This window comes from Mytilus trossulus, chromosome 12, assembly GCF_036588685.1.
Source record: "Mytilus trossulus isolate FHL-02 chromosome 12, PNRI_Mtr1.1.1.hap1, whole genome shotgun sequence".
NCBI classification, from domain to species: domain Eukaryota; kingdom Metazoa; phylum Mollusca; class Bivalvia; order Mytilida; family Mytilidae; genus Mytilus; species Mytilus trossulus.
In genome coordinates this window covers 1,171,855-1,199,776 of record NC_086384.1, presented here as the reverse complement: position 1 = coordinate 1,199,776, position 27,922 = coordinate 1,171,855, and the positions used below count along the sequence as shown (strand labels likewise).

At 30.7% G+C, this 27,922-nt stretch overlaps 1 protein-coding gene across 6 annotated transcripts; it reads left to right on the top strand.

The window, feature by feature from the left end:
* The first annotated feature begins 163 nt into the window (after positions 1–163).
* Positions 164–27,922, top strand: LOC134693356 (coiled-coil domain-containing protein 150-like). Of its 6 annotated transcripts, none has more exons than XM_063554128.1 (22): positions 164–434; positions 1,129–1,825; positions 4,877–5,062; positions 6,619–6,748; positions 7,298–7,434; positions 9,016–9,069; positions 9,996–10,103; positions 11,200–11,309; positions 12,562–12,739; positions 13,247–13,408; positions 14,129–14,320; positions 14,740–14,931; positions 16,785–17,081; positions 17,738–17,932; positions 18,251–18,319; positions 19,059–19,175; positions 20,517–20,603; positions 21,154–21,233; positions 22,078–22,186; positions 22,643–22,669; positions 26,918–27,064; positions 27,512–27,922. In XM_063554128.1, the coding sequence occupies exons 2-22, from the start codon at positions 1,301–1,303 to the stop codon at positions 27,560–27,562; spliced, it is 3,153 nt and encodes a 1,050-aa protein (XP_063410198.1). In that variant the 5' UTR covers positions 164–434; positions 1,129–1,300; the 3' UTR covers positions 27,563–27,922. The 6 variants fall into 6 exon arrangements, with proteins under 6 accessions (XP_063410198.1, XP_063410195.1, XP_063410199.1 ...); XM_063554125.1 differs by having other exon boundaries at positions 19,014–19,175; XM_063554126.1 differs by lacking the exon at positions 164–434 and adding an exon at positions 669–684 and having other exon boundaries at positions 19,014–19,175.

Here is a 27,922-nt window from a genome sequence, read left to right as displayed (position 1 = left end):
AAAATCCGTTTGAATAAAAAAGGCTATATTTTTTATGTTCTTTCAACCTGAGACTACTATCAGAACACAGTAGACTAGTAGTCTCAGTTTGAACGTAGACACACTTTTTTTTAAATTCCCGCTTTTTATACTTTTCGGTCCACTCTAGTTATATTTTCGGAACTTCTCGGAATGTTTACAAAAATGGCGTCCTCGAAACAAAATGTGATTTTGAACAATCACGAATAATTCAAAATTGTTTTGCAAAGGCAAATAGACTGAATCTTCTTTTAAAGTATTTAAAGCAATTATAAACATGCATGGTTGAAAATTGCATTATATAAAATTATAAATGGTTTTGCAGATGTGAAAATTTGAAGAGAAATTACTTATTTTTTACAATGTTTACTTTTTGGAAAATGTCATGCCATATGCTGCATTGTTATGCGTAACAGGTAATGGTTTCTCCTCTCTTAGATTTATAGAACCACAAAAATGTCATTGATACAGAAAAGTAAACACTTAAACCAATCTCCTATATTATATATACGAACAGAGATTTAATATTGAAGTAGTATATCATTTCATGTCCAAACAAGCTTGTAGAGAAATTTAAATTACCTTTTATATATTAAAATCTTCAAATGCATGCTATTTAGCTAAATTTTGTGATTATGGATATTGATACAAGTGTTAAATGCTGAGGTATGACCAAACTGATAATGTTTCAAAAGATTCAAAAGAAATATATTGAGCCCATTGAGTGAAATAATCCATGTTTATTCACGGTTTTAGAGATGTAACATTAAAATACAAATATAAATTTGCATGATAGTGGTAAACAATTAGAGTTACAAGATTCCCATCAAACAGTTTTGTAATTTAATATTGAATACCTTTATATTTGTCCACACAATGTCAGCATGATAAGTTATTTAGATAATTTATTTTGTTAACACTCAAGACATATTTGACAGTTACAATTCTTTTATCAACATCAAACCAATATTAGTATACACATTCTGTAAGCAGTTTGCTTAGGAAGGACTTATCTTGTTGACTTATCAAATTACGATCCGATTGTCGTCACTTAAACAAAGAATCAGTTTTGGAGTATCCAAGTGTTAAGATGTTGTTTATTCATTTCAGATCATAAAAACTGCCAAATCACCCAAAACTAGTGGAGATTAATATGAGATCAAATGGTCATATTTCATTTACAAGATTTGTACATGTACACAATTTACAAAGGTGATGAGTATCTTAATTTAGTGAAATGATTCTGAAATAGAGTTCAACAGGAGTACAGGAAATATTTTCAATGTCACGACAAGTTTTACCACCAGCAGGTCACCCCACTGGGACGGCACCCCAGCAAACCGCTGAGGTATTAGAAAATCGACTCACCGCCGCTGAGGATGAAACCAGTATTTTACTTGAACAATTAAATGGACTTGGATTTAGTAAAACTTCAGCAGATATTAATTCATCAAATATGAAAGTTCCTGTGTCCCCTTACAAGGTCAGGATGGCCAGTAATGATGTTCTGAAAGATAATTATGAAGCACTAGTGTCTAGGGTGTGTAAAATGGAAAGTACAGTGCAGACTATGAAGTTAAACTTGCTGAACATTCAGGGTGAAAATCATTTAAAAGGGAAGTCGAATGATGAATTTGAATATAGAATGAATGTGTTAAAACAAACTTACGAACAGACAATTTCAAAATACAAACGAGAGATGGAACAGATGAAGGAAGATTTGTTACAGGAAAATGAGGAGAAAAATAAATTAAAAAGCAATATTAAAGATTTAAAGTCAGCTTTAGAAGATTCTTCGACGACAAGGGTAGGTCTAACAACCTTAGTCATGTTAGTAACAAGTAGTACGACATGGACATTGATAAATTGTATATATACATGTACATGTATTGTGAGTTACATTTTTATAATTACAATGTAAACTATCCATGTTGTCTGTCCAAAAGTGAAGACACTGAACATTAAGAAACCAAATCATTTCAAAAGGGAAGCAAGACAAATCTGAATTTGAAATTTACCAATAAAAGTTTAAAGTACATGTATACAGTATATATTATACATGTTAAACTTAACTTTCTTACTATAGTTTATATACCTAAACAGGCCACCGAGTTTAATTGATTATTCATATTTACCATGTTTACCGTACCAGTATCCAAATTTCATTGTTTTCATAAATGAAATTGTCTATTGAACATGTCTACATATGCAAATGATATGTAAAAATGTATGTACATGTAAAGTGTTTAAAAGTAATAAAATAAGTTTTTATAACTCAAATTGATTTTGAAATCAGGACAATGTAAAATTAAAGATTTGTGAAATTAGTTCTTACGTACAAAAAAATACCGTTTTTCAAAATTTGGAGCTTAATTGAAACTTAATCATGTTTATCATGTTTATTGTTATTGCAAATTTATGCTTAAACAGCATACTTAATTTAACATGTACATGTACTACGTGTATGTATACACATGTACTAAAAACATACATTTTAGCAAGTAATTGAATGGATATTTTTTATGATATATCCTAAAATTGAGAATGGAAATGGGGAATGTATCAAAGAGACAACAACCCAACCATAGAAAAAACAACAGCAGAAGGTCACCAACAGGTTTTCAATGTATCAAGAAATTCCCGCACCCGGAGATGTCCTTCAGCTGGCCCCTTAACAAATATATACTACATTTGTAGCTATATATAGTTCAGTGATAATGAACGCCATACTAACATGACTAATTTCCAAATTGTACACAAGAAAATAAAATTAAAATAATACAAGACCAAATAAGACCAGAGGCTCCTGACTTGGGACAGGCGCAAAAATGTGACATACATGTACATGTATATATAGTGGAACAAATTTTGTCCTTTCAGCTTTATGTGAATATTAACCTAATATTTGGGATAGGCTTTGCTCATCATCATTAAACATTGTAGCATACTTCATTTACTTAAAATTAAAACTAGAGAAAAATCAATAATACGATTTATCACATTCTGATCACGTTGATGTGTAAACTGGAAATTAAAGTTGTCGTAAGACATCTGAAATGGTTTAGAGTGTTTCTTCAAAAAGCAATTTACAATGTTTGCTAAAAGTTAGTAAACTTCAACATACCACTCTACATTGTGCCTATGTTTTCATTTTCTTAAAATATCACATCTGATTTTAATGAAATTTTGCAGTAACTAACAGAGTCATTTATTTTCTTTTGATAATTTAATCCCTTTGTTTAGCTGTGAATTTATTCTTGTTTTACTTTGTAAGCCCTATGTTATTAAAAGTTTGAAATAAATGATAAAATAAATTGGCTAGATCAATAACACCTGAAGTTTCCTCTAAATAAAATATAATATTGCTACATTGTATACAATTTCATCAAGATTAGAAAAGGCACACTCATTAAATTCATTGCAACATGCACATGTTGCAGTACTGAATTTCTTTTCCAAGACACAACATGCATATGTGCATGTTTATCTAATTGTCCTTTTTACATTTTGTTATACAACACGAAGGAAGTAGAAAAAAGTGCGTTGGATTCATAAATTAAAAAGATTTCCTAAATAACAGAAATTTGCATTACAATTGAATTTTAAATAAAACTGAAACATCAGGTGAAATTTGACTATTGAAGGAAAGTTAATATATTGGAAGTGAGAGCAATACCAATTATTGTATCAAAATATTATCCTCTAATTTTTGGGATATTTAAACAGAAAAAAATGGTGAGTATACATGTTTTTAGTTTTTCATAAATCAAATGCAATTGGATATAATTATAATTTTTCCAATTGTTACGTTATTTAAATTTGTGTACTTTAAATGCAGTCTGTAAAAGAGAAGCATTGGCTGGTAGTGGTAAAAACACAATTGAAACAAATCAAAAGAATAAATCACTAAAATGTTAATTAAAACAAAGTTAATTGTCTTCCATATTTTTATTAGGAGATATATATAAAGTTAAGCTATAGTATATGGAATTCTTACAATCACAGGCGAGATAATTCTGTAAATATAATCCAATTTACTATCACTATCTCAAGTTATCAATCATTTACTTTTGACTTAACATGGTCAATATCAAATTAGCATGCTTACTTTGGTAAGATTGTTCCCAGTTGGAACTTCTCACCTTGTTTTGATAAGATAAGCACATTTTTCTGTAGTATCTCCTTTGAAAAAAAGACATCCATTGAAATGTGTAATTGCAAGATTCTCTAGTTCATTATTTTATTTGATAAAACAACCAGAATCTGGCAAACAAAAGAAATAAAAGCCATTACATGCACAGATACATGTTGAAATGAACGCAATGTAACAACATTTACATGTTGTGTATGACCATATTTACGCTTTGATTTGCACTACAAATGTTAGTTTGGCTTCTCACATAGTTCATTGGGTGACTGTGGTCAAAGTGACATGTACAAAATGTATGAATCACAATAGTCTAGATTATATATTTTTTTAATTTCCTACACAGTGGTGAGGTGATCAGTAAGACATGGATCTACAAAACAAATCAAAGCAAATTCCATAATATTCGATTGAGCAGGCAAGATATATTAGCATTAGAGCTAATTTATTTTGATTTAAGCATTATTAACTCTTACAATATTACACTTGAGTTATCTTTCTTGATTATATTTTGTTCTAGACAGAAGCAACTATTACAATATTATAAATGAGTTATCTTTCTTGATTATATTTTGTTAAACCTATAGACAGGGGAGTTATCTTTCTTGATTATACTTGTTTAACCTATAGACAGGGGAGTTATCTTTCTTGATTATACTTGTTTAACCTATAGACAGGAGAATTATCTTTCTTGATTATATCTTGTTATAGGCAGAAGCAACTGTTACAGCAGATGAATTGTCTTTAACCAAACAGAAAATGCAGAGAAGGATAAATGAATTAAAAGAAGAGTGTGATAGAGAGAAGAGCCTTAGGAAAAGTCTAGAGGAGTCACATAATACATTAATGGAACGAGTTAGAGACATGGAGACTCTAGTGGAGTCAGAGAGAAAGGAGGTGGGGAAAACTAGGTTTATTTTTAGAATGAAAAAAAAAATTAATGCTGTACTTGAAACTAATAAGGCTGAGTTAAGCTATGATAAAAATACAATCACTGACTGACAAGGTACTTGACTTGGGACAGGCAAATGAACAATTCAGCATGTGGCAAGGTTAAACTAGTTTTATAAGATGGATGCCTATATAAATAGTCAGTTCAGTGCACATGTCAAAGATTTATGATAATTCCCAGACCATACAATCCTACAGTGATTTTCATTGAGTCATATAGTATTTATCTACAGATTATGATACGAATTAAATGGGTGCACCATTGATAAGCTTTGAGCTCTATGCAGAATATGCATGCCACCAGTGATTTTGGTTGGTATGTTTTTTAGATAGACATTTAACTTCAGATAACTGGTATAATGAGAATTAAATGGATGCACCATTGATAAGCTTGGTGGTCTTTGCAGCATACCTGTTAAATAATTCTCCATTGAATTATGGAATATCTATCAAATTAGTAGTCTATTTAAGGATGTGATAATTATATTATTAACAGTTTTGATTAAACCATAGATATGATAGCAATATTTTACGTCACAAATGAATCAATGGCCTGGTTTGTGGAATGGGTAAACCTTGCATTGCATATAGTACAGAATAAGAAATGATATTGTTGAACTGTTTCAAATAAACATTTAAAATTTTCTTGAACTTTTAAAATTTTACTTGGTTGAGATTACTGTAAATTTTGAACAGTTTAAATTGTTTACAAATTGTTTTATTTTTGAGACAAAACAAATCTTCAATTGACTTTTCGTAAGAATATTATAATTAATACCTGTTGATTTTATAAATCTTCAAGCATGAGTCCAGATTCCTTGTCTAAATATCAAGATTTGTTCTAAGTTTGATAAAGATTTGGTTCATTGTATACCTTTCATTTGAATATCTCTGACTTTGAATTAAAACTTTTATTGACTAGTAGATTTTTTATGATTGAATTTGATGTATGATTTGAAATCTGTTATGCTTAGAAAACCAACCAATATTTAAACATATTTTTGGTAAAATTTGTTGTACATGATTTACAGGTATGTACAGTAAGATTTGATTTAATTTTTCAAAAAAAATTAAAAAGAAAAAAGTTGTTTGTAGGACAATCTAACTGGTTGGAATTTGGCACTAAAACATGTAAAATAAGAATAATTTATTTAAGGAATGACTGTAATATTTTTTCTGTCTATGAGGAAATAACATAAAATTTGGTGCACACTGAATAATGCGTGTAGCGGGTTATTTAACAGTGTGCACCACATTTTTTATGTTATTGCGAATAGACAGACAACTTATTACAGTCATTTCTTATAATTTAATTGTAAATTCCATTTTAAACTGTTGAAAACCATAAAAAACGTTGATTACATCATAGACCCATGACTAAATTATGTCTATGGGCTGATAACAAATTAAAGTCAGGCAATCAGAAGACGTGTTACATCCAAAATTAAATTATTGTCAGGTTACATTGATCAAAGATTCAGTTTTGCTCTTTATTGTTTTAGGTTAAATCTTTATCCATGGACTGCCAAAGTTTACGTAATGATGCATTGAACGTGAGGGAGGAGCTAAAACTGACCCAGGCTCAAAGAGATTCTATAGAAAGTGATTATAACGAATCTTATGAAGAAATGGGTAATACATGTATATTAATATAAATTTTCATACTTGAAATAACCAAGCTTGGCCCATACAAAGTTTTTAAAATTCAAAGGTATAGACAGTTCTTTTAAAAGGTAGGCATATGTTGTGCATTTGTCATCATCAAATTAAATTGATTATTTGAATTGAATATACTTTAACAGAAAACATCCTTAGTAGTATTATACCCTTACAATTTTACAGTCAGACTACAACTGAAAATATAAGTTAGTAAATGCTTGGTGTGAAACATACAAAGGAAAATAGGAAAAATATTAGACGGCACAATTAAACATAACAAGGAAAATAGGACAACTACCATCAGAACTAGACACTTTAAAAGACATGCATGTACCGTCAAAACATAGTCCAGATATCCTGACTTGGTACACATGTTGAAGGGTTAGGCTAGTTTTATTTGAACACAGTTTGTCCTTAAAAAAGTCTGTATTAACATGACTGTAGATGAGTCATAAATCTTATCAATTATTACTTTTTCTAGTTCTTATATTTATACATAACATTACACATTTAATTTTTTAGAGAGAATGAAAAGAAATTTTGAGACAATGGATTCCGATCGACAAGTTTTGATGAAAGAACTGGATAGATTACGGAGACAGTATGATGACCTCATTAAACAACTAGAACAAACTCAAGTTATTGTAGATCAGCAGAAGGTGAGAAGGAGATGTTGTTAATTACGGTACCAACTTAGTGGTTCAATTAAGAATCATACATGGTGCTTTTTCATAGTGAATGCTGGTGGTTATAATTGATTTACTACCAAATTTCTCAGTATTTTCAATAGATTTCATATATGCTAAGGCCAGGATTTTTGCCGATTCCTAGAATAAAAATAAAATTGACTTTTCATGCTTTTTTATTCCCGCCGACCCAAACAAATACATTATCCATGAAAAATAATTAAATTCTTCTTTTTTTATGAAATGAGATGCATGAATCACTAATAAAATTGATAACACTCTCTGTTGTGAAAAAATAAAACTTCCAGTTTACATTTCTAAAAATAGACAAATCAATTATAACTGACCTTGAAATGTCGTTTACGCAAATAATTTTGCGGAACGAAATCTGTGTTTAAAACCCATTACACAATAAGTTCGTTTCCCTTATTTGTCATCAGTCTGTAAGATGCAGAATCCAAATGTGGACAAGTGGAAAGCACATTGGAAGTAAAAGTTCTGAATATCAACAAGTCATTTAGAATTTTCTCGTTTCATGGATAATAAAAAAAAATATCGTCCATTTGGATTAAAAACGGGAATGCATGACACTAGATTAACCCAATATTCTCGTTTTTTCTGTGGACGAGTCTATTACGTTTTTGACACGTGTGTTGAAACTTATTTTCGTACGACGTTTTTTACATTTTTTTCTTTATCAGTTTTCGTTTTTGAAGATCATTCAGGGGCGGATGCAGGAATTTTCCAAAGGGGGGGTGCTATCCCAGGGCAAAGGGGGGGTGCAAAACATATGTCCCGATACAAATGCATTGATAGGCCAAAATAAAGGGGGGGTGCGAACCCCCGGAACCCCCCCTCTGGATCCGCCACTGTCATTACACACCAAGTTTTCTGGAATTGATTAAGAGCTACGCAAATTTGTTTTTCTTTTTCGTGAAGAGACGATTTAATTTCGTCTTTGTCTGTGAACACCCCCCCCCCCTTTTTTACGGCAAATCATTAGATAATGTCATGCGATATTTATCACAGCTGAGCAAGAATATTTCATCGAACTAAAATTTAAAATGATGACAAAATAGCATAAAAAAATTTTGTTAGAAAGGTGAAATGTATATTTATTTTGCATTTTTTTTCTGTCTTGAAAGATATTTTTTTTCTTTTTTTTCCCGACCGACCGACCCGACTTTTTCATGGGGAAAATCCGTAAACCAACAAATTAAAAAACCGTGGCCTAAGGTCCTAGAAATATTATCATTCTTAATCACACTGTGACAGGCAATCTCCCTGTTTCACTGTGATTCAGTCAAGGTCAAAGGAGTGATTAATAACTGAACCATTATATGTGTACTCTATATAGTCATAATAGTGCTCCTGCTGTAAGTTAAAAACAATAAATTGAAATGAACCATGAATTTCTGATCAGCTGTATTTACTTCCTTTTAATTTTAAATATTTAAAAGTTATTGAGAAATACAGACTTTATATGCCAACATGTTTGTATCACATGTATTTGTTTTTTGAAAGAAAGAGGTTTTAATTCTTAAATTTAAATAGGAAATGTTGTTGATTGACAAAGTCACATTAGCCAATCAGAACAATGAATTGAAGGTAGGAGTGGTTATTAGGGAAATGGTGTATGTTCATTAATTTGTGCTTTTAACATTTGCATGCTTCTAAAACAGGATTGAAAAATTAAGAAGGTTGATAGCATGCATAATTAATTAATTTCATTAACCATAAACAAAAATAAATACAAACAGATTAGCTATTGACTTATTGTGGATTCATTAATTAATATTCGTTGGATACTAATTTTTTGGGGTACAGGGAAACCAAAGTACAAGTTTTCTAAAGGATTATATATAGATATAAGGAGATGTAGTGTGAGTGCCAATGAGACAACTCTCCATCCAAGTCACAATTTATAAAAGTAAACCATTATAGGTCAAAGTACAGTCTTCTACACAGAGCACCCAACAGCAAGCTATTAAAAGCCTGAAAAATATCTTGTGTAAAACTATTCAAACAGGAAAACCAACAGTATTATCTATATAAAAAATGAGAAACACATATGAATCACTTCAAAGAACAAACTACTGGACATCAGATTTCTGACTTAGGACAGGTGCAAACAATTGCAGCGAGTTTCAGCATATGCAGAAATTGCTAAAACCATGAAATTCAATATTCATGAATACAAAGGTTTTCTTAATCCATCAAGATTTGAACCAATGAAAATAAACAAATCCACAGTAATAAAAAAATAAGGAGATGTGGTATGATTGCCAATTTAACATCTATTCACCAAAAGATTAAATGACATGCATCTAATCAACATTTTTTTAATTTTTTTATGCCTAATGTACAACTGACCATTAACTATTTATTTTGGTGTTAAGCGTAACTAACTTGTTGTTGGCTTTTATGTGGTTTAAATGAAATGACTGTTTATGTATGGTTTGATAAAGTGTTTGCTAGTAATATAATTGTCTACCTAACTTTGTATGTATGTGATTTAACATCTTATTTACCAGACAACTAACAAAGACTTAAAGGAACAGAATGAACATCTAACCAAGCTTACGACGTGTGTTCAGAGTGAAACGGAACACATTAAATCATTACATAAAAAAGAACTAGAGGTATGCAATAGTCTATTTAGTACATTTATTTTTAATCCAAGAGAATCCACTGTTCAAGAAGTGAACACTGCACCCCAACTGCAAGGTATACTGATCCAAAATAAAAAAAAAAACTCAATAAAACTGTAATCCTTCAAGAACTTCAAGAAAATGTGCAGACTAGATGAATTAAAAACATAATTATGGGCTATTTATTTAATTAATATGAAGACCTATGTACATGTATAAGTAAAACTCCTCGTTATAACTTAATTGTTAATGATTTGCTTCAGTGTTGTACCAGATTTAAAGGCATGGGGAAGGGATGCAAATTTTTTAGACCCTACCCATCTGTAATATATAATTTTCATTTTACTTGAAATTCTAAAGAAAATGCAACCACCCACAATTTATTAACTGAAGTGCTGTTTAATTTACATTATGTTTTATATTTTTGGTGGTGGAAATGTTTGACTTTCGACAGTATGGTTACCCTATAATAGGTTTAAAGTTCCAGAAAAGAAAAAAGAAGTTTTTTTATTGCTATTTTGTGCATTTTTCCTTTGATCTTTTTTGTGATTATTTTCATATCATGCTTCTAGCTTGAGATGTAAAAAATGTCGCTAAAAACTAAGGAGCCCATGTGGCGTTGCTAACGAAATTGACATTGAAATTGACAACGTCGTCATAGGTAAAATAGCGATAAACAGATTTTCATTGGTCATCTCAACGAGATTGCTTTTCTCACTTTCGCTGTTCCAGCGAGAAAATCAATCTCGTTGAGATAATCAACGATAATCTATAATTATTTCAATACTTTATTGATAAATGGACTCACTTTTTTAGTCAATATTACGCTTTAATACTGACAGCAGCATTTAAATGTGAGAGACTGCAGGGTTCCGTTGAACTCTAATGACATTTTTAAAAGAAAAAAGATAATTTTACTTGTATATATTTCCTTACTTCACTTTAAAGAATGTATTGTCTTACATGCATGTTAACGTAAATATACTTGTACTTGCATTAGGTTGATTTTTATTGGAAGCAGCCCATATATTGTATAATTAACTTTAAATTTATATTGTGATGTAACTTGCATGTTTTTCTTTTATAGGCAGAGAGAAGCAGAGTTGGAGAGAAAGAAAGAATAGAAGAAGAGGCATTGCAATATAAGATCAAAACAAAGGAACTAACATCTGAACGGGAATCATTGGAAAAAAGATTGTAAGAACTAGTCCAAAATGGTGATCTAATTGGAAATTTTAAAAGTTGACCAACAAAAAATAACCCAACCAGTTATTCAGTTAGATAGATTCTTTATCATCTAACTATTACATTACTTGAATGTTTCTAAGAGATAACTCCTTTTGATGCGACTGTCATACAAGTGAGAGGTTTAGCTAGCTATAAAACCAGGTTCAATCCACCATTTTCTACATTAGAAAATGCCTGTACCAAGTCAGGAATATGACAGTTGTTATCCATTCGTTTGATGTGTTTGGACTTTTGATTTTGCCTTCTAATTTTGGATTTTCCTTTTTGAATTTTCCTCGGAGTTCGGTATTTTTGGGTTTTTACTTTTTTCTAAAGAATCCCTCATTTTGATTGGATAACAACACTTGTGCATCATAATAAAATTCACCTTCATATCCCAATAGGTTTAAAATTAAGAAATAATTCCTTCGTGTTGAAAATACCGTGAACATGTTTGGCTTTTCCCCGTTTCCTCCCCGAGGAGTCTGTGCATTACATTTCATATTTGATAAGTTTAAAAATTACGAACAAGGTAAATATATGTTGTTTTATAAAAATATATAATAAAAATGTATGCTAGCTGCTTAAATGTATACATTTTAAAGGATAACGATGGAAATAACGTTATTATACACAGTAAGTTTGTGTGCATGTGTCAAACAAATTTTTTTTGCTCATTAGAACACGGCTTTGTTTACAAACCTTAATAAGGACGTCATATTAGAATTCATAATTACAAAAAAGTGCATAGGTTATTAAAAAAAAAAAATGATTCAAATTGATTTTTCATTATCATAGCAGAAAAATGAAATTATAAGTATTTATTATAAAGGCTTCTTTTAGTAATTTCATAGCCCTGTTGTTAAAGTGTTGACAGTGTGCACATACAAAATGTACTTAGGTCAACGCTTTTACACCTCAATGAATTTACAAAAAAGAAGCATTCAATTCTTAAATATATCTTGATTAAAGATTGATTAAGGAGGCACTCAAATTAATTAAATGTTGATGGTTGCATTTTTATTAGAACTTTTGATGAATTAAAAGTAAAATGTAAAGTTAACATAAGGTGGGGATTACAGTCTGAAAAACGTGTTTCCTATACTCCTGATACTTACAATAATCTGGAACAGTTGTTATGATTCAGGTTATGAAATTATTTGGTAAAAAAATGTTTTGATTGTTTGTCATCCCTTAATTGTATATGCAAATTCCATTACAGACGACATGTTGAGCAGGAGTATACAAGTCTAAATAAAAAGTTTGTTGCCAAGGACGACGAGTATTGTCAAGCTGCTTCAGGACTGGAAAAAGAGTTGAACTCACTCAGACATCAGCTACAGGTCGTAAAGAAAGAAAAAGAGAGGGCTGTCAAAGATAAAGACCACTTACTAGATGAGGTATATATTGGGCAGATATTTAGTTTAATGTCTAATTATAGATATTTTGTTGATGATACAAAGAGGGCAATTTTAAACTATAAGTCAGGAAAAGAGAAAAAAAAGTATTGCCATAATTAGAAGGACAAGAAAAACTATGGCAAAAATTTAAAAAATGAAATAAATCACCAGTCATTATTCAAGACACAGAAAGATGATAATCACACTGGGTGGTACAAAACAGGATTCATTCATGCTGTGCAACATTAATATATTGTCATCCTGAAAATGCAGATTTATAGACCACTTGATGTAATAGCAAACCATCAATCAATCAAACTTAGGGGAACAAACTGTGACTTTTTAAAAATATGTTTAATTTTTTAAAAATAGACCTGTGAATCATTTAATGATATTATTTGTTTAAAAAAACCTATTAACAATAATTTTAATGATATTATAGTATTGATTTCCAAGGAAAAGAATTTTTAATTTTTTGATAATGATATATTATTTATGTAATTATAGGTGAATCAGACTGTTGATTCTATGATAGAAGAACGGTCAAAACTTCAGGGGGAAGCACAACAACTAAAAATAGAACTAGACTCACAGAAAAAACTCAGGAAGTCTCTGGAACATGAAAATGCCACACTCATGGAAAGGGTATCAGGGTTCGAAGGTCAACAGGTAAATAACTACTAATGGAAAGGCATTAAATGCTAGACAGAAGGATGCTAATCTGGGAATGGGGCACTGGCAGTGGCATCAACATTTTATGTAAAGCTTTATATTTCAGAAGGTAGAAGACATGCATGCCTCAAAACTTGTATGTGGGTGACATTTGTTACAAAGTTTCCATCTGTTATATCTCTATTGTCTTTGGTTCAGGCCATACTTAAACAAACTTTTTTGTAATGTGAATTTATTACTAATTATAAGTATTCGGATAATTGTATTTGGTATATTCAATTTGTATTTGGTATATCAAATCCTTGTAATGTCATCATGCCTGTCTTACAGGGTTCAAATGACCTTAACTTCATTTCATTCACTAGTGATCAATGTAAAAGTAATGTGATTAGGTCTGTTTCTTAGACACTATTAGCGGTCGGTAAGCTATACTTAAATGATTGTAAGGTGCATGTATCATCTGACCATCACCTCTTTTTCATTGCTAATTTCTGGAGTTTGGTCCTATCCTCAGATTATTTTTAGTGTATAGAATGATTCTGACCTTGATCACATTTTCATGGTTCATTGGTCAATGTTACATTTTGTAGTAAAGTCCTATTCTCAGATACTTTAAGCAATGTGTCAATTATATTTGGTGTTTAGAAATTTAGAATAATAACGAAATAGTCACTAGTGCATTAAACACCAAAAATTAATGAAACCTATTTTATTTAGGAAACACAGAGTAAAATAGAGAAAACCATGATGGAAATGATGGACCAGAAGAACAAATTAGCCTACGACAACGGTAGTCTACAGACACAGGTCACACATCTCACAGCAGAGGTCGACAAACTCAAAAATGCTCAGAATGAGGCTACAAAACTTAAACATATCAATGATGGTCTACAGAATAGATATGATAAGGTATGTGTGAAATTGAGATAATGTTGATTTATTATTATTCGTTGGATACTGATATCCATGGATTTTGTGGGAAATGAAGCCTCTGGCCTTTGTTAGTCTTGTATTATTTTAACTTGAGTTTCTTGTGTACAATTTAAGTTTAGTATGGTGTTCATTATCACTGAACTAGTATATATATTTGTTTAGGGGCCAGTTGAAGTATGCCTCAGGGTGCGGGAATTTCTCGCTCATGAAGACCTTTTGGTGACCTTCTGCTGTTGCCTGTTCTATGGTCGGGTTGCTGTCTCTTTGACACATTCCCCATTTCCATTCTCAATTTTACACAATGAATTACAAATTTAACTAGTTATATGCAGATTTTTGGAAAAAACACACATCAAATATTCATTTTAAACGTGAAAAAAGTACTTGTATTTTAGACACAGAAAGAGATGAGTGATTTAAAAATAAAGGTTCAGCGACTCGATAGTCAGTTACGACAGAAACATGGAAGTTACGAGACGAAAGAAAAGGATTATAATGAGTTACAGAAACAGAGAGATGAAGCTGTAAAGGAGAGAGATACTTTAATACTACAGATACAAGATATGGAGGACAAAGATCACTCCAAGGTATTGGTTGTTCAGAATAAAAGTCTTAAAATGTCGTTTTTAATAAGCCGAATTTTGTTTGAATGCATGCTGATCTCAGTGATATTTAACACACTACAAAGTCAGGAATATGACAGTTGTTTTCCATTCATTTGGTGTGTTTGATTTTGCCATTGGTCAGGTACTTTTCTTGATAAATTTTGTTCAGTTATCTACCCTGATTGTTGAATGACAGTTAGTAATTCAAAGTTTCCAGATTAAGAAATGAAGGCATATAATATTTTTTATTTATCTTGAATTGATTATTTATAATACACTATCCTTAGTGTTATTGCTGCATGAATCTGAACTTTGAATTAAAGATGGTGGTTTGAATTCCTGAAGAATTTGATAATGCCAAGCAATGAAAATTTGAATACTTCTGTTTGTCCATGTAAAATTTGTATGTGCTATTATTAAAAAAAAAAAAACTTTCGAGGACTGTCAACTTGTGATCTTTAGAACTGTATATGATAATATTTTAAGATGGAAATGATTTAAGTTAATGTTATGAGTGATGATTTTAGGAATATGTAATGGAATGGCTTGATATGTCCAAAGTAAGTGATGGTGGATAGGGAAATCTAATGTTAAAATTGACTGAAATGCAGATAAAACATACTAATATCAAAGTGAAAATTTGTTGTGCCTAATACAATTTGATATCTGTAATGATTGTTCTCTTAACATAAATGTGACAATAGATCATAAGTAAAATTTGAAATGAACAGAATACTGTCTGTTTGTTCGTTGGTCTGTCTGTCCGTCTGTCCTGCTTCAGGTTAAAGTTTTTGGTTGAGGTAGTTTTTGATGAAGTTGAAGTCCAATCAACTTGAAACTTAGATATCCCTGTGATATGATCATTCTAATTTTTATGCCAAATTAGAGTTTTTACCCCAATTTCATAATCCAATGAACATACAAAATGATAGTGTGGATGGTGCATCCGTGTACTATGGACACATTCTTGTTCTATTTTTTGTAAGCAACGGCAATTTTCCTAGATGACCTGATTTATCTATGTCTAGTCAACAATTTATTATTTAGACAAATTTGCTTTTTTAACTGAAGTTTTTTTTTTATCAGCTTGCTATTGCATTAATTAAGGGCAATTTAGTCCTATTATGTAAAATACTCCACTGAACTATCAATTTGAAAGTTCACATCCGTTTACAGAATCTGTATCAAAAGGAACAAGAAGAAAACTTTTCAAATTTGTTTTGTAAGCCCTGATATACAATTTAGTTTTCTGTAAAAAAGTTTAGGGGGTCATTAGCTTGTTTATATAGGACTAATGCTGTATTTGAAAACAAATATGCTAATATGCTACATATTAATACAAAATAACTTCATTAAAACTGCAAATCAAATTATTTTGTTTCTATTTTTTTCCTTATTCAGTTGAATCTGTTTATCAACTCCAAAGTATCAGACCTTGGGAAAAATTATAGTTCAATTTATGGTATATTTAACCGACGAATGATATTTTATTTCACTTATGGTGGTTAACAATGCCCCTTATTATTTCAACATTTGCACTAAATACAAATGAAACCAGGGGATTTCATTAAAAAAAAATCTATTTATACATCTCTAAATTATTTTATGTTAGTTTCAATTTTACAGAGTAATTCTTCAAACATGTATACTTTTTGTGTAATATCAAGTGAGAAACAATGAAAAAGAAAACGGATCTTTGTCTGTTTTATGTTAAGCTTTTATTTTTTGATTTTAAAAAAGAAAGTTAAAGCATGGTTTCTAATCTTTTAGATTGAAAGATTAATTGACATATATTTTACTTATCCTTTTATTCATGTATGTTTGTATCTTTATAGATCAATGGTTTACAAAGAAATTTAGAAGACGCTAAAGCTGTGAACAAAGAAATCGCCTCTACACTAGAAGCTGTGATGTCATCACATTCACATTTACAAACTGTTGTTGAAGAACTACAGACAGAACTCGGTAAAAAAGATTCCACGATCACAGCCATTAAAAATCAGAAATCTTCTGCTCAACAGGAATGGAAATTTGAAATGAAGCAGTTTGAGGAGAGAATGGAGAATTTACGGGGAGAATTGAAAAAAGAAAGGGATAAATCATTGAAGAAAAATAGTCGAGATATTGCTGAGGTATATATCTGTTTGAACTTATTTGAAACTGATTTAATTGTTCAAATTAGACATGCATTATTTTTTTTCGAACTAGACATATTTTTATTCAAATAAGAATTACTTAGATAAATGTGATTAAAGAGGAAACCTAAATCAGGTGTCTTGCTTTCTAAAAACTGCTCATGGTTATTTAGAAACATGAATTGATTTGAGGATGATAAAAAAGACACTACAGCCTATAAAACAAGGAATGAATGAAAAACTCTTTACAGTTAAATCAATAAAGCATGCAAATGAAGAGTTTAAATGGCTTACTTGCAAACTTGGTTTGGTTATTTGATCAGACATTGTAATTAAGATTAACACTTAAATTCAATGGGTAGGCCAATTATTTGTACGGACTGTTACTCTGCCTTCTCATTGAATTTAGGTGTCAATCTTAATTACAATGTCTGATCAAACAAAGTTTGCAAGCAAGGCATTTAAACTCTTGGCTTGCATGCCATTTTATTTTAAGTGTAAAACAAAACTTGATACACATGTATTTGGTAAAGGAATGTAAAATAGAATTAAAAAATATGAAAACTTCTCTTATAAAGAAATAGAAGAGACTTTGGCTACTTTAATAATTTCATCAGAGTATGTTTAAGAAATATACCAATATTTTTTAACAGGTGCGGAAACAAAATGATAATTTATCTACACGCAATATGGAATTAGTAAAAGCTAACACAGAACTACGACATAAGATGACAGAGAATGAGAGTCAGACTAAGGACCTTAAAGACAAAATCAGGGACCAGAAAAAGAGGCTGGAATATCTACACAAATCAAAAAAGGACTTGGAAGAAAATTCTGAAAAAGTCAGGGTAAGAGCTTGTCAAATGTTATTTTGTATGGAGATTCATTACTATCAGTACACATCAGTTTGATGACAATTTATAGACCCCACCTCTAGGCCATGTTCAAGTGGATGATATAGTTACCAATTTTCAATGTTAAATATCTGCTTAAATTAGAATGTAGGAGCCCAAGTTCGGGTTATATCTTAGGAAAAAGTTTACTCTAATAAAAAAAAATCCAAAAGTAATATCTGCCAGACAACTATAATCCACATCTGCTGTCATATGTTTATACTGAAGAATTACAGTTTATCCCAAAATAACATAGTTTCATCTACATTTCAGGAATTAAAATGTGAAATAGAAGACTTAGAAAACCTTAGAGACGAATATGTAAAAAGAAATACAGATCAGGTTTGTTATGTTTTTTTGGGGGAAAGGTTTAAAATAGATTTTTTTTTTGTGATTTCTGTCAGAAAATTGTAAAAAAAAAATGTGATTGTAACTTTCTTATTTGTGTCTTATCAAGTAAAAAAATTAAAGGATATTCTGAACCAAACTGATTTTGATTGTTTGTTATTTTTATGATGATTTCTTCAAGACCTTATCACCAATATATTAGTTGTGGTAGATGTCAACTTTGATTGAAATAGCGCCACAATTAGTTAAACAAATAAAGTGAGACATTGTCCCTTTGCTCATGGGCAAATGACAGAAATTTTGGGGACAACAGCTTGTATAATTCTGATCCTGAACCCTGTTAAAACACAATATTTTCTGGTTTGTCAAAAACTCATCTTTAACCCTATAGTATTTACAAAGGAAATACACATTTGTTGTGTGGTGTAAAAAAGACATTTTAAATTTATGTTAAAATATTTTCTTATTTCTATATTAATTATTGTTATTATTTAAATACAAGTTGTTGAAAGTCTTATAAATTTACTAATAGAGTGATGCTCACTAAATATACAGTTTTTATTTCCCCCATATATATAGACATATTTTGTATTACTTGTTGTTATTTTGGTTTGTTTTCAATATATCAAAAGCAATAATCTGGGTTTGCTTGCTGTTTTTTACTAACACCCATTTCATTGCTTTTCAGGGTGAAATGATAAACACTTTTATGAACCAGATTGCCTCTCTTCAGGTGGAGCTTCGACAACTGGCACAAAACCAGGCCGAGACAAATTTATTGATTCAACAACGAGAGGTGGAACTGGAGAAAGAACGGACAGTATCTCATGAAAATAAACGCAAATATGAAGTAGGAGAATTTGACCTATAATAATTTACTTTTATAAATTTTGACTTGGATGTAGAGTTGTCTCATTGGCACTCATACCACATCTTCTTATATATGTGAAATTCATTAACACATTTTAAATACACCTGAAATGGAATTTATGAATCTTAAAAGATTTAAAAGGTTTGAAAAATGTTTGCTTTGAAATCATTTAATGAATAGTTATTATTTATTTTGAATTTATTGAACCATAAAACAAATTTTTGACTCTTAACATTGAATAATCCGTGAAGCAGATTCTGTAAAATGTAAAGAGTCAAAAATTAAATAAATTCAAAATAAATTATTGCCAATCATTATAAATAAATTTCTATCAAAAATACGGTTAAAAGAACTTTTTATATTATTTCTATTTTATTAACAATAACAATGTACACACATGTTAGTGTATGAATACACAACAACAGAGTCGGCGTGTCGCCATAGAAATTGAGAACATTGAAACTAAAAGTAAATCAGAAGACAGTAAATACACCAAATTTATTTATTTTGAGTTAAAGCTCTTATCATAAAAACATCTGATATGTAAGTATGTAGGCTTTTATATAGAATGCATGAAAAATGCTTTGAGATAACTTTTAAAAATCAATTTATGAAAAATATATTATTATTTTATATTTGTTTCATAAATTTTTTGGCAAAATTCACTGGTCAAAGAAAAAAATCTAGACACCTGTTGCAATTTGATGGGAGACTTCATTTTATAATACTGAATAACCCTATTATGACATGTGGTCTAAGGGCAATTAAATGCTCTTTTATTTTCACAAAATCAACCTTTGCCAAATGGGCACAGTTTTTTTTTGCACGATAGTTTTCACATAACATGGCATTTTTCTTTCCTGTACATGTAGTTAAAACAGCTTTGACATATTGATGTGAGAATTAGAAGTGCTGTTTCTGGTTATTTGATTAAAATGCAAAATCTACATGTAAGAAGGAAATTTAAAAAGGTGTGAGAGTTTCCTCAAACATAAAGAGTTTATCATGTATTTAACTTGTATTATATTCAATGTTTTGACAAGCCTGCTCAATATATTAACTGTTCTTCATTTATAACATCACGTCCATAAAAATGTATTCACACCATTGCACTAATAATAATCATGTAAGGTAAAGTGAAATTGGTGCAGAAGAAAGTGGTGACAAATACCAAAAGAACATCCAATCTCAAAAGTTGAAAAATAAATTGACAACGCCATGGCTAGAATAGAAGAGTGACAGACAAACAACAGTACGCAAACACAACATAGAAAACTGGACAAACTGCTTTAGATTATTTAACATTGTGATATATTACAGCATACGGTGAAACAGAAAGACGATATTGACAGAATGAGACGAGAGACAGAAAATAGGTTAAAAGAAGCACAGGATGAATCGTCAGAGGTAACTTAGGGAAAGAGAAAGTCTTAATTTATTTATTTTAGTGGTTACTTTATTTTGAGTAGTCCTTTCAGCAAACTATGCAGATTATTTCTTTACTTACTGTTTAATTTTCCTAATGGAATTATGTAAAGGGAGGTGAAAGTTCACATATTTTAAAACAGAATATAATTAGTTAAATTACTACTTGCAAAAGTAAATTTTATGAATCTAAATGAATATATTGCTATTAAGAGTACATACGCAGGCGGGGTTACATCGACTCTACAAACAAAATAGAAACTTTAAAAGTCATAGTTCAAACAGAAGGTCTGCATAAATAATGCTTATTTGTTTTCAAAGGGATTTCCAACTAAAATCCTGTCCCCTCTAACTACCAGATATTTATTTCATTTAGACTCGGACTTCACAATTATCTTCTCCACTCAATTTGGAGTAAAAGTCAGCTCTGTTGATATATTAAAAAAAATAGTACGATAAAAAAAAGACGAGAACTATATCATGACTATATATATGACTTTATTGCTTGTTATACTTACGTTTTTGTTTTTAGATCTCTGTACATTTACAAGATGCCCACGACTGGTTTAGAAACAAGTTTGAAAAACTACAGAATGAGTTGGTCACTTCTAAGTATGTACAAATATTCTTTGTTGTTCAATAAGAAGGACGATTCGATACCAGACATTGACTATTCTAGCAAAAAAAAAAGAGAACAATTGGCTGTTTCAGAATCTAAAGCATCATGGGTAATTTCATTGTTTCGGACCCCAAAATGAAAATAATGTCACGTCATTGGTTTAATTTCCATTGGTCATGATATTTTTAACCAATCAGGACAATTTGGTGAACAGTTTGGAAATATTACCCAGGATACATTAGATTCTAAAACAACGAATTCATATAATGTTATACATAATTTATTTATAAAATGACTTTTTTCAAAAACACAATTGTTTTGAAGACGCATAGATATAGGAAGATGTGGTATCAGTGCCAATGAGAGAACTCTGTATCCATGTCACAAAATAAAGTAAACCATTATAGATCAACATAACGTCTTCAATAGGGAGCCTTGGTTAATCAAAATTAATTCAGAATTATTTCTTTTTGTGAATATTTTTTTAATGATATTGTGTCAAAAAAACATGATGGTACACAGAGTTAACATTCTGTAAAACTGCAGCAAATCATAATACTTACAAATTTTTCATTAATATTAAAATTTGTTGGTTACCAATTTTCGTGGATTTCATGGGTACAGACACACCACGAATGTCAAATAATTCAGATAGAAAACCTTATTTCAATTCAACATCGTATAAACATTGAAACATCAGCTCCGATAAGAATTTCATGAATCTAAAAAATGATTAAAAATCTAATAAAACAAAGCATCATACACATCCAAAATTAAAAAATGATTTATGATTTCAATGTTTTAAAAACTAAGTTTTAAAAACTGTTAATTGAACAGAAGAAAGCAGGAAGATTTAGTACAAGATACAGAAGACCAGAAAAGAAAAGCAGACGAAGAGAAGTTAAAGGCACATGCTGCTGTAGAAAAGGCTAAAGCCATGATCAGGGTGAGAAACAGGCCTCACGGTCATAAAACTTTCGAGCATGATTTTGAACTCGGGACTCGAAAAATCAACCAATCAAATTTCTTGATTTCATGTTTCGAGCATGATTTTTGTGCTTTGAGCATTGAGTAAAGTTTTATGCCTTCAGGGCCAGGTCTTATTACTTCCTGGTAGTGTAATTATATTCAGTTTTTATATTGAAAAATGTTTTTATATGTATTAAATAAATAGAAAATAGCAAGACATTGAAGCATTCAATAGAATCATAGAATTTGACGACATATTAATTCAGATATATTGATGATTCACTTACGTTTAATTTTGGCAAAGATATACAATTTATAGTTAAACTATATAAAGAGGAGTCTTTCATTGTACACATGAATCTAGAGTTTGATAATTCAAACGATACTTTAGTATTTTATGTATCAACTTAAATCCAAAATATTTGTTTTGAAGGAGGTTGACAAAAGGAGAAATAATATGGTATATTTAGTTTATATTTTCCTATCTTCACTGCACTGTACTAACCTAGCACCATTCTTAGTTGTCGTCACAAATCAATGTTCATGTAAATAGCTTTAATTGTCAGCTAGTTCACATAGTTCTAGTGCTACTGTTAAATTATTAGTTGTAAGATGGTAGGTTTAGTGTTTTGATGAACGTGCAAAGAATTTAGTTTATTTCTCAATAATTTATTTTTGGATGTCACATGTCATTCTTTGAATGAATTGATTGATGTCCATGACTATTATCATACAGATATTTGGATTACTCCAACATGCCAAATTTCATAACTCACTTTCTTTTACCTACCTTTTGACTGTTTGCTGTATTTTTACAAATTCTTGTTCCTTTTTTTTTTAAATCTATTACCTCCCCTTATGCACCTACACTTTTGTTTGCACAACATGGCACTATTTACTTTAAGAACATAAATGATAAAAAAAAAAAAAATGTCAAATGTGGTCTGGCTTACTCATAGTAAACATATTATTGAAATAACTTTGAAACACCAACTGCTATCAAATATGGCAGGCATCTCTGCTAGAATAGACAATCTCAATAGTGAATGAAATGATTCTGAAGATATTCTGTAAAATTATTCTAAGAAACTTTAAGGAAAGATTAATAACTGATCCTTTTTGAATAATATGGTTGACAATCCCTACTGCTAGGGTTTTTGATTTTCAGTGTTTCTGAGATTAATGAGTTTAAATATGATTTTTTTAGCTCACCTGGCCCGAAGGGCCAAGTGAGCTTTTCTCATCACTTGGCGTCCGTCGTCCGTCGTCGTCGTCGTCCGTCGTCGTTAACTTTTACAAAAATCTTCTCCTCTGAAACTACTGGGCCAAATCAAACCAAACTTGGCCACAATCATCATTGGGGTATCTAGTTTAAAAAATGTGTGGCGTGACCCGGTCAACCAACCAAGATGGCCGCCACGGCTAAAAATAGAACATAGGGGTAAAATGCAGTTTTTGGCTTATAACTCAAAAACCAAAGCATTTAGAGCAAATCTGACATGAGGTAAAAATGTTCATCAGGTCAAGATCTATCTGCCCTGAAATTTTCAGATGAATCGGTCAATCGGTTGTTGGGTTGCTGCCCCTGAATTGGTAATTTTGAAGAAATTTTGCTGTTTTTGGTTATTATCTTGAATATTATTATAGTTAGAGATAAACTGTTAACAGCAATAATGTTCAGCAAAGTAAGATCTACAAATAAGTCAACATGACCAAAATGGTCAGTTGACCCGTTTAGGAGTTATTGCCCTTTATAGTCAATTTTTAACCATTTTTCGTTAATTAAAGTAATCTTTTACAAAAATCTTCTCCTCTGAAACTACTTGGCCAAATTAATCCAAACTTGGCCACAATCATCTTTGGGGTATCTAGTTTAAAAAATGTGTGGCGTGACCTGGTCAACCAACCAAGATGGCCGCCACGGCTAAAAATAGAACAAAGGGGTAAAATGCAGTTTTTGGCTTATAACTCAAAAACCAAAGCATTTTGAGGAAATCTGACATGGAATAAAAATGTTTATCAGGTCAAGATCTATCTGCCCTAAAATTTTCAGATGAATCAGTCAATCGGTTGTTGGGTTGCTGCCCCTGAATTGGTAATTTTAAGGAAATTTTGCTGTTTTTGGTTATTATCTTGAATATTATTATAGATAGAGATAAACTGTAAACAGCAATAATGTTCAGCAAAGTAAGATCTACAAATAAGTCAACATGACCAAAATGGTCAGTTGACCCGTTTAGGAGTTATTGCCCTTTATAGTCAATTTGTAACCATTTTTCGTAAATTAAAGTTATCTTTTACAAAAATCTTCTCCTCTGAAACTACTTGGCCAAATTAATCCAAACTTGGCCACAATCATCTTTGGGGTATCTAGTTTAGAAAATGTGTGGCGTGACCTGGTCAACCAACCAAGATGGCCGCCACCGCTAAAAATAGAACAGGGGTAAAATGCAGTTTTTGGCTTATAACTCAAAAACCAAAGCATTTTGAGGAAATCTGACATGGGATAAAAATGTTTATCAGGTCAAGAACTATCTGCCCTGAAATTTTCAGATGAATCGGTCAATCGGTTGTTGGGTTGCTGCCCCTGAATTGGTAATTTTGAGGAAATTTTGCTGTTTTTGGTTATTATCTTGAATATTATTATAGATAGAGATAAATTGTAAACAGCAATAATGTTCAGCAAAGTAAGATCTACAAATAAGTCAACATGACCAAAATGGTCAGTTGACCCCTTTAGGAGTTATTGCCCTTTATAGTCAATCTTTAACCATTTTTCATAAATCTAAGTAATCTTTTACAAAATCTCCACTGAAACTACTAGGCCACAATCATCTTTGGGGTATCTAGTTTGAAAAATGTGTCCGATGACCTGGCCATTCAACCAAGATGGCCGCCACGGCTAAAAATAGAACATAGGGGTAAAATGCAGTTTTTTGCTTATAACTATGAAACCAAAGCATCTAGAGCAAATCTGACAAGAAGTTAAATTGTTAATCAAGTCAATATCTATCTGCCCTGAATTTTTCAGATGAATTGGACAACTGGTTGTTGGGTTGCTGCCCTCCAATTGGTAATTTTTAAAGAAATTTTGCCGTTTTTGGTTATCTTGAATACTATTATAGATAGCGATAAACTGTTAACAGCAATAATGTTCAGCAAAGTAAGATCTACAAATAAGTCAACATGACCTAAATGGTCCTTAAGGAGTTATTGCCCTTTATAGTCAATTTTTAACAATTTTCATTAATTTGGTAAATTTATGTAAATTTTTACCAAATATAGTTCTCTGTTACTAATGGGCAAAGTTCATGATAGATATAATTGTAAGAAGCAAAATCGTTCAGTAAAGTAAGAACTTCAAACAAATCACCATCACCAAAATACAATTTTGTCATGAATCCATTTGTGTCCTTTGTTTAATATGCACATAGACCAAGGTGAGCGACACAGGCTCTTTAGAGCCTCTAGTTTTAAATATCTTAAAATCTCAGTCACAGATTCTGCTGAAATAGTTCTGTGATGGTTCCTTTGCAGAATTGTGTTGCATTTTAAGGTAGTGTGTTGTATTTTCAGGGGTGTTGTATTTTACGGTGTGTTTGTTGTTGTGATACATTTGTTAAATAGACGTAAAGATCAAATAACTTCATATGATCTATACATTTTGAAATGGACAGAAGACCCTAATACATTATATCAAAAATACAATAATGAAAAGATGTTAACTATTTCTCTCTATATTTATCCGTGTTGTGATTATATTATTGCATAGTAATGATGAGGCTTGATGCTAGTAGATTCAGTTATAATTTCCAAAATGAAATTTTCTTTTTCTTCAAAAAACCTTCCCTCTGGTATGATTACTAGAACAGTACAAACACCACCAGTAGAGTTATTTAGTTGCTGTATAAGATGTAGTTTAGTTGTTATTTTTTTTTAGTTTTGTCTCTAGGAACTGTATTTTTGTAGAGCATATATTACTATTATGTTTTACTCTGATTTTTGTCATAAATTCTATGCATAATATTTTTTTTATCGTTCTTTCTATTCTGCATCATTTTAGCACCTGAATATAATTAGAATGAAAATGGGGAATATGTTGAGTAGACAACAACCCGATGAAAGAGCAGATAACAGCCAAAGGGTATTTAATGCAGCGAGAAAATCCCAAACCTGGAACTGGCCCCTAAATAAAATGTACAGCAGCCCAGCAAAAATGAAAGTCACACTAAACTCCAAAACATATAAATGAGTTAGACTTAAAAAACATACAAGACTAACAAAGGCCAGAGGCTCCTGACTTGGGACAGGTGCAACAATTTGAATAAATGTGTAGGGAAAGTACATACATCAAAATCCAAATCATGCTATTGATTAGTGTTTAACCCTTTAAGCACTATTTCCCTATTTGGTTTCTGTCTTATTCATTAGTGCAGGAGACAAGATAGCCTAAAGAGAACCATAACCTAGGACAGGAAAACCTACTCAATAAAGATTGGAGTTGATCGCACCTGCCATGTGCAGGATAACTCACACACTCCTTGTTGACAGTCTTATGATACATAAGTTGGACTTAGACCACCCAGCCACTAAGGCCTATGGAATTATACTAATATCATTATTAAATAATCAAAATTTAAAGGATTACATTTATTTACTTAGAAGAAAACTAATTTGTGATGAAAATTTTGAATTTTATTTGTAACAGAATAGCCGAGAGAGTATAAGTCGTCTTGCTGACTATGCCAATGTGGCTGACAATGAGACCAAACACCAGCTACAGAAACTACAACATCAATTACAGAAAGAGAAGGACCATAATAAATATCTAGAGATGAAACATGGAGCTTATAAAGTAAGTATGAATGTAGGTCATAGGTCAAGGAACTACAACAATTACATAGAGGGAAGGATAAAGGCTGAATATAAGTTATCAGTTAAAGGTCCAGAAACTACAATAACATATCAAATACCTGTAACCAATAATGTCATGAGAACAAGTTGCATAAATATTACAGAAAAAACTTTTTTTTTTTAAATAATTAGTTTTCTTTTTAGCTAATAAACATTCATGGTTCATGTTGCAAACAGGAAATCTGAAAATTTACATAGTCAAAGAATTCAACTGTTCTTAAATCTTCATCTATGCCAGATATATTCTTCACCTTTTTTCATTCTTTTTCATTTACGGGAATTAAGAGTCAACAAAAGGAATATTAACTCGAAGAATTTAATCAGTAATATTCTGAATGCATGCATTCTTTTGTACTGCTAACATGTAAATTTCTTTTTTTGTTTTCAGGAAGCAAGTGTTCGACAAATGGAATGTTTACTTAAAGAATTTAATCAGTGATATTCAGAAACAATGCATTCTACTGGACTACTAACATAGTGCTTTAATACTATTGGTTAAAAATCAGGTTGAATGATGAACTTTGACCTTGTGACCTCAGTAATGAATTATGTACATCATCATCTTAATTGTGAGATTTACAAAATAGAAATTTAAAATCTTATCTACAAGACTTTTTTTTACTGCAAACATTTTGTTTTTCAAAGGAAACTGTTTCAGAATTTAATGAATGTTGTAAATTAAATCAGTTTATTTTATAAAACTGCTGCCATATAATAAAGATACACCTGCCAGACTATTATGATATTGATAATTTTAAATATATTATTAAAAATATTGTGTGTGCCTGTGTATTGACAT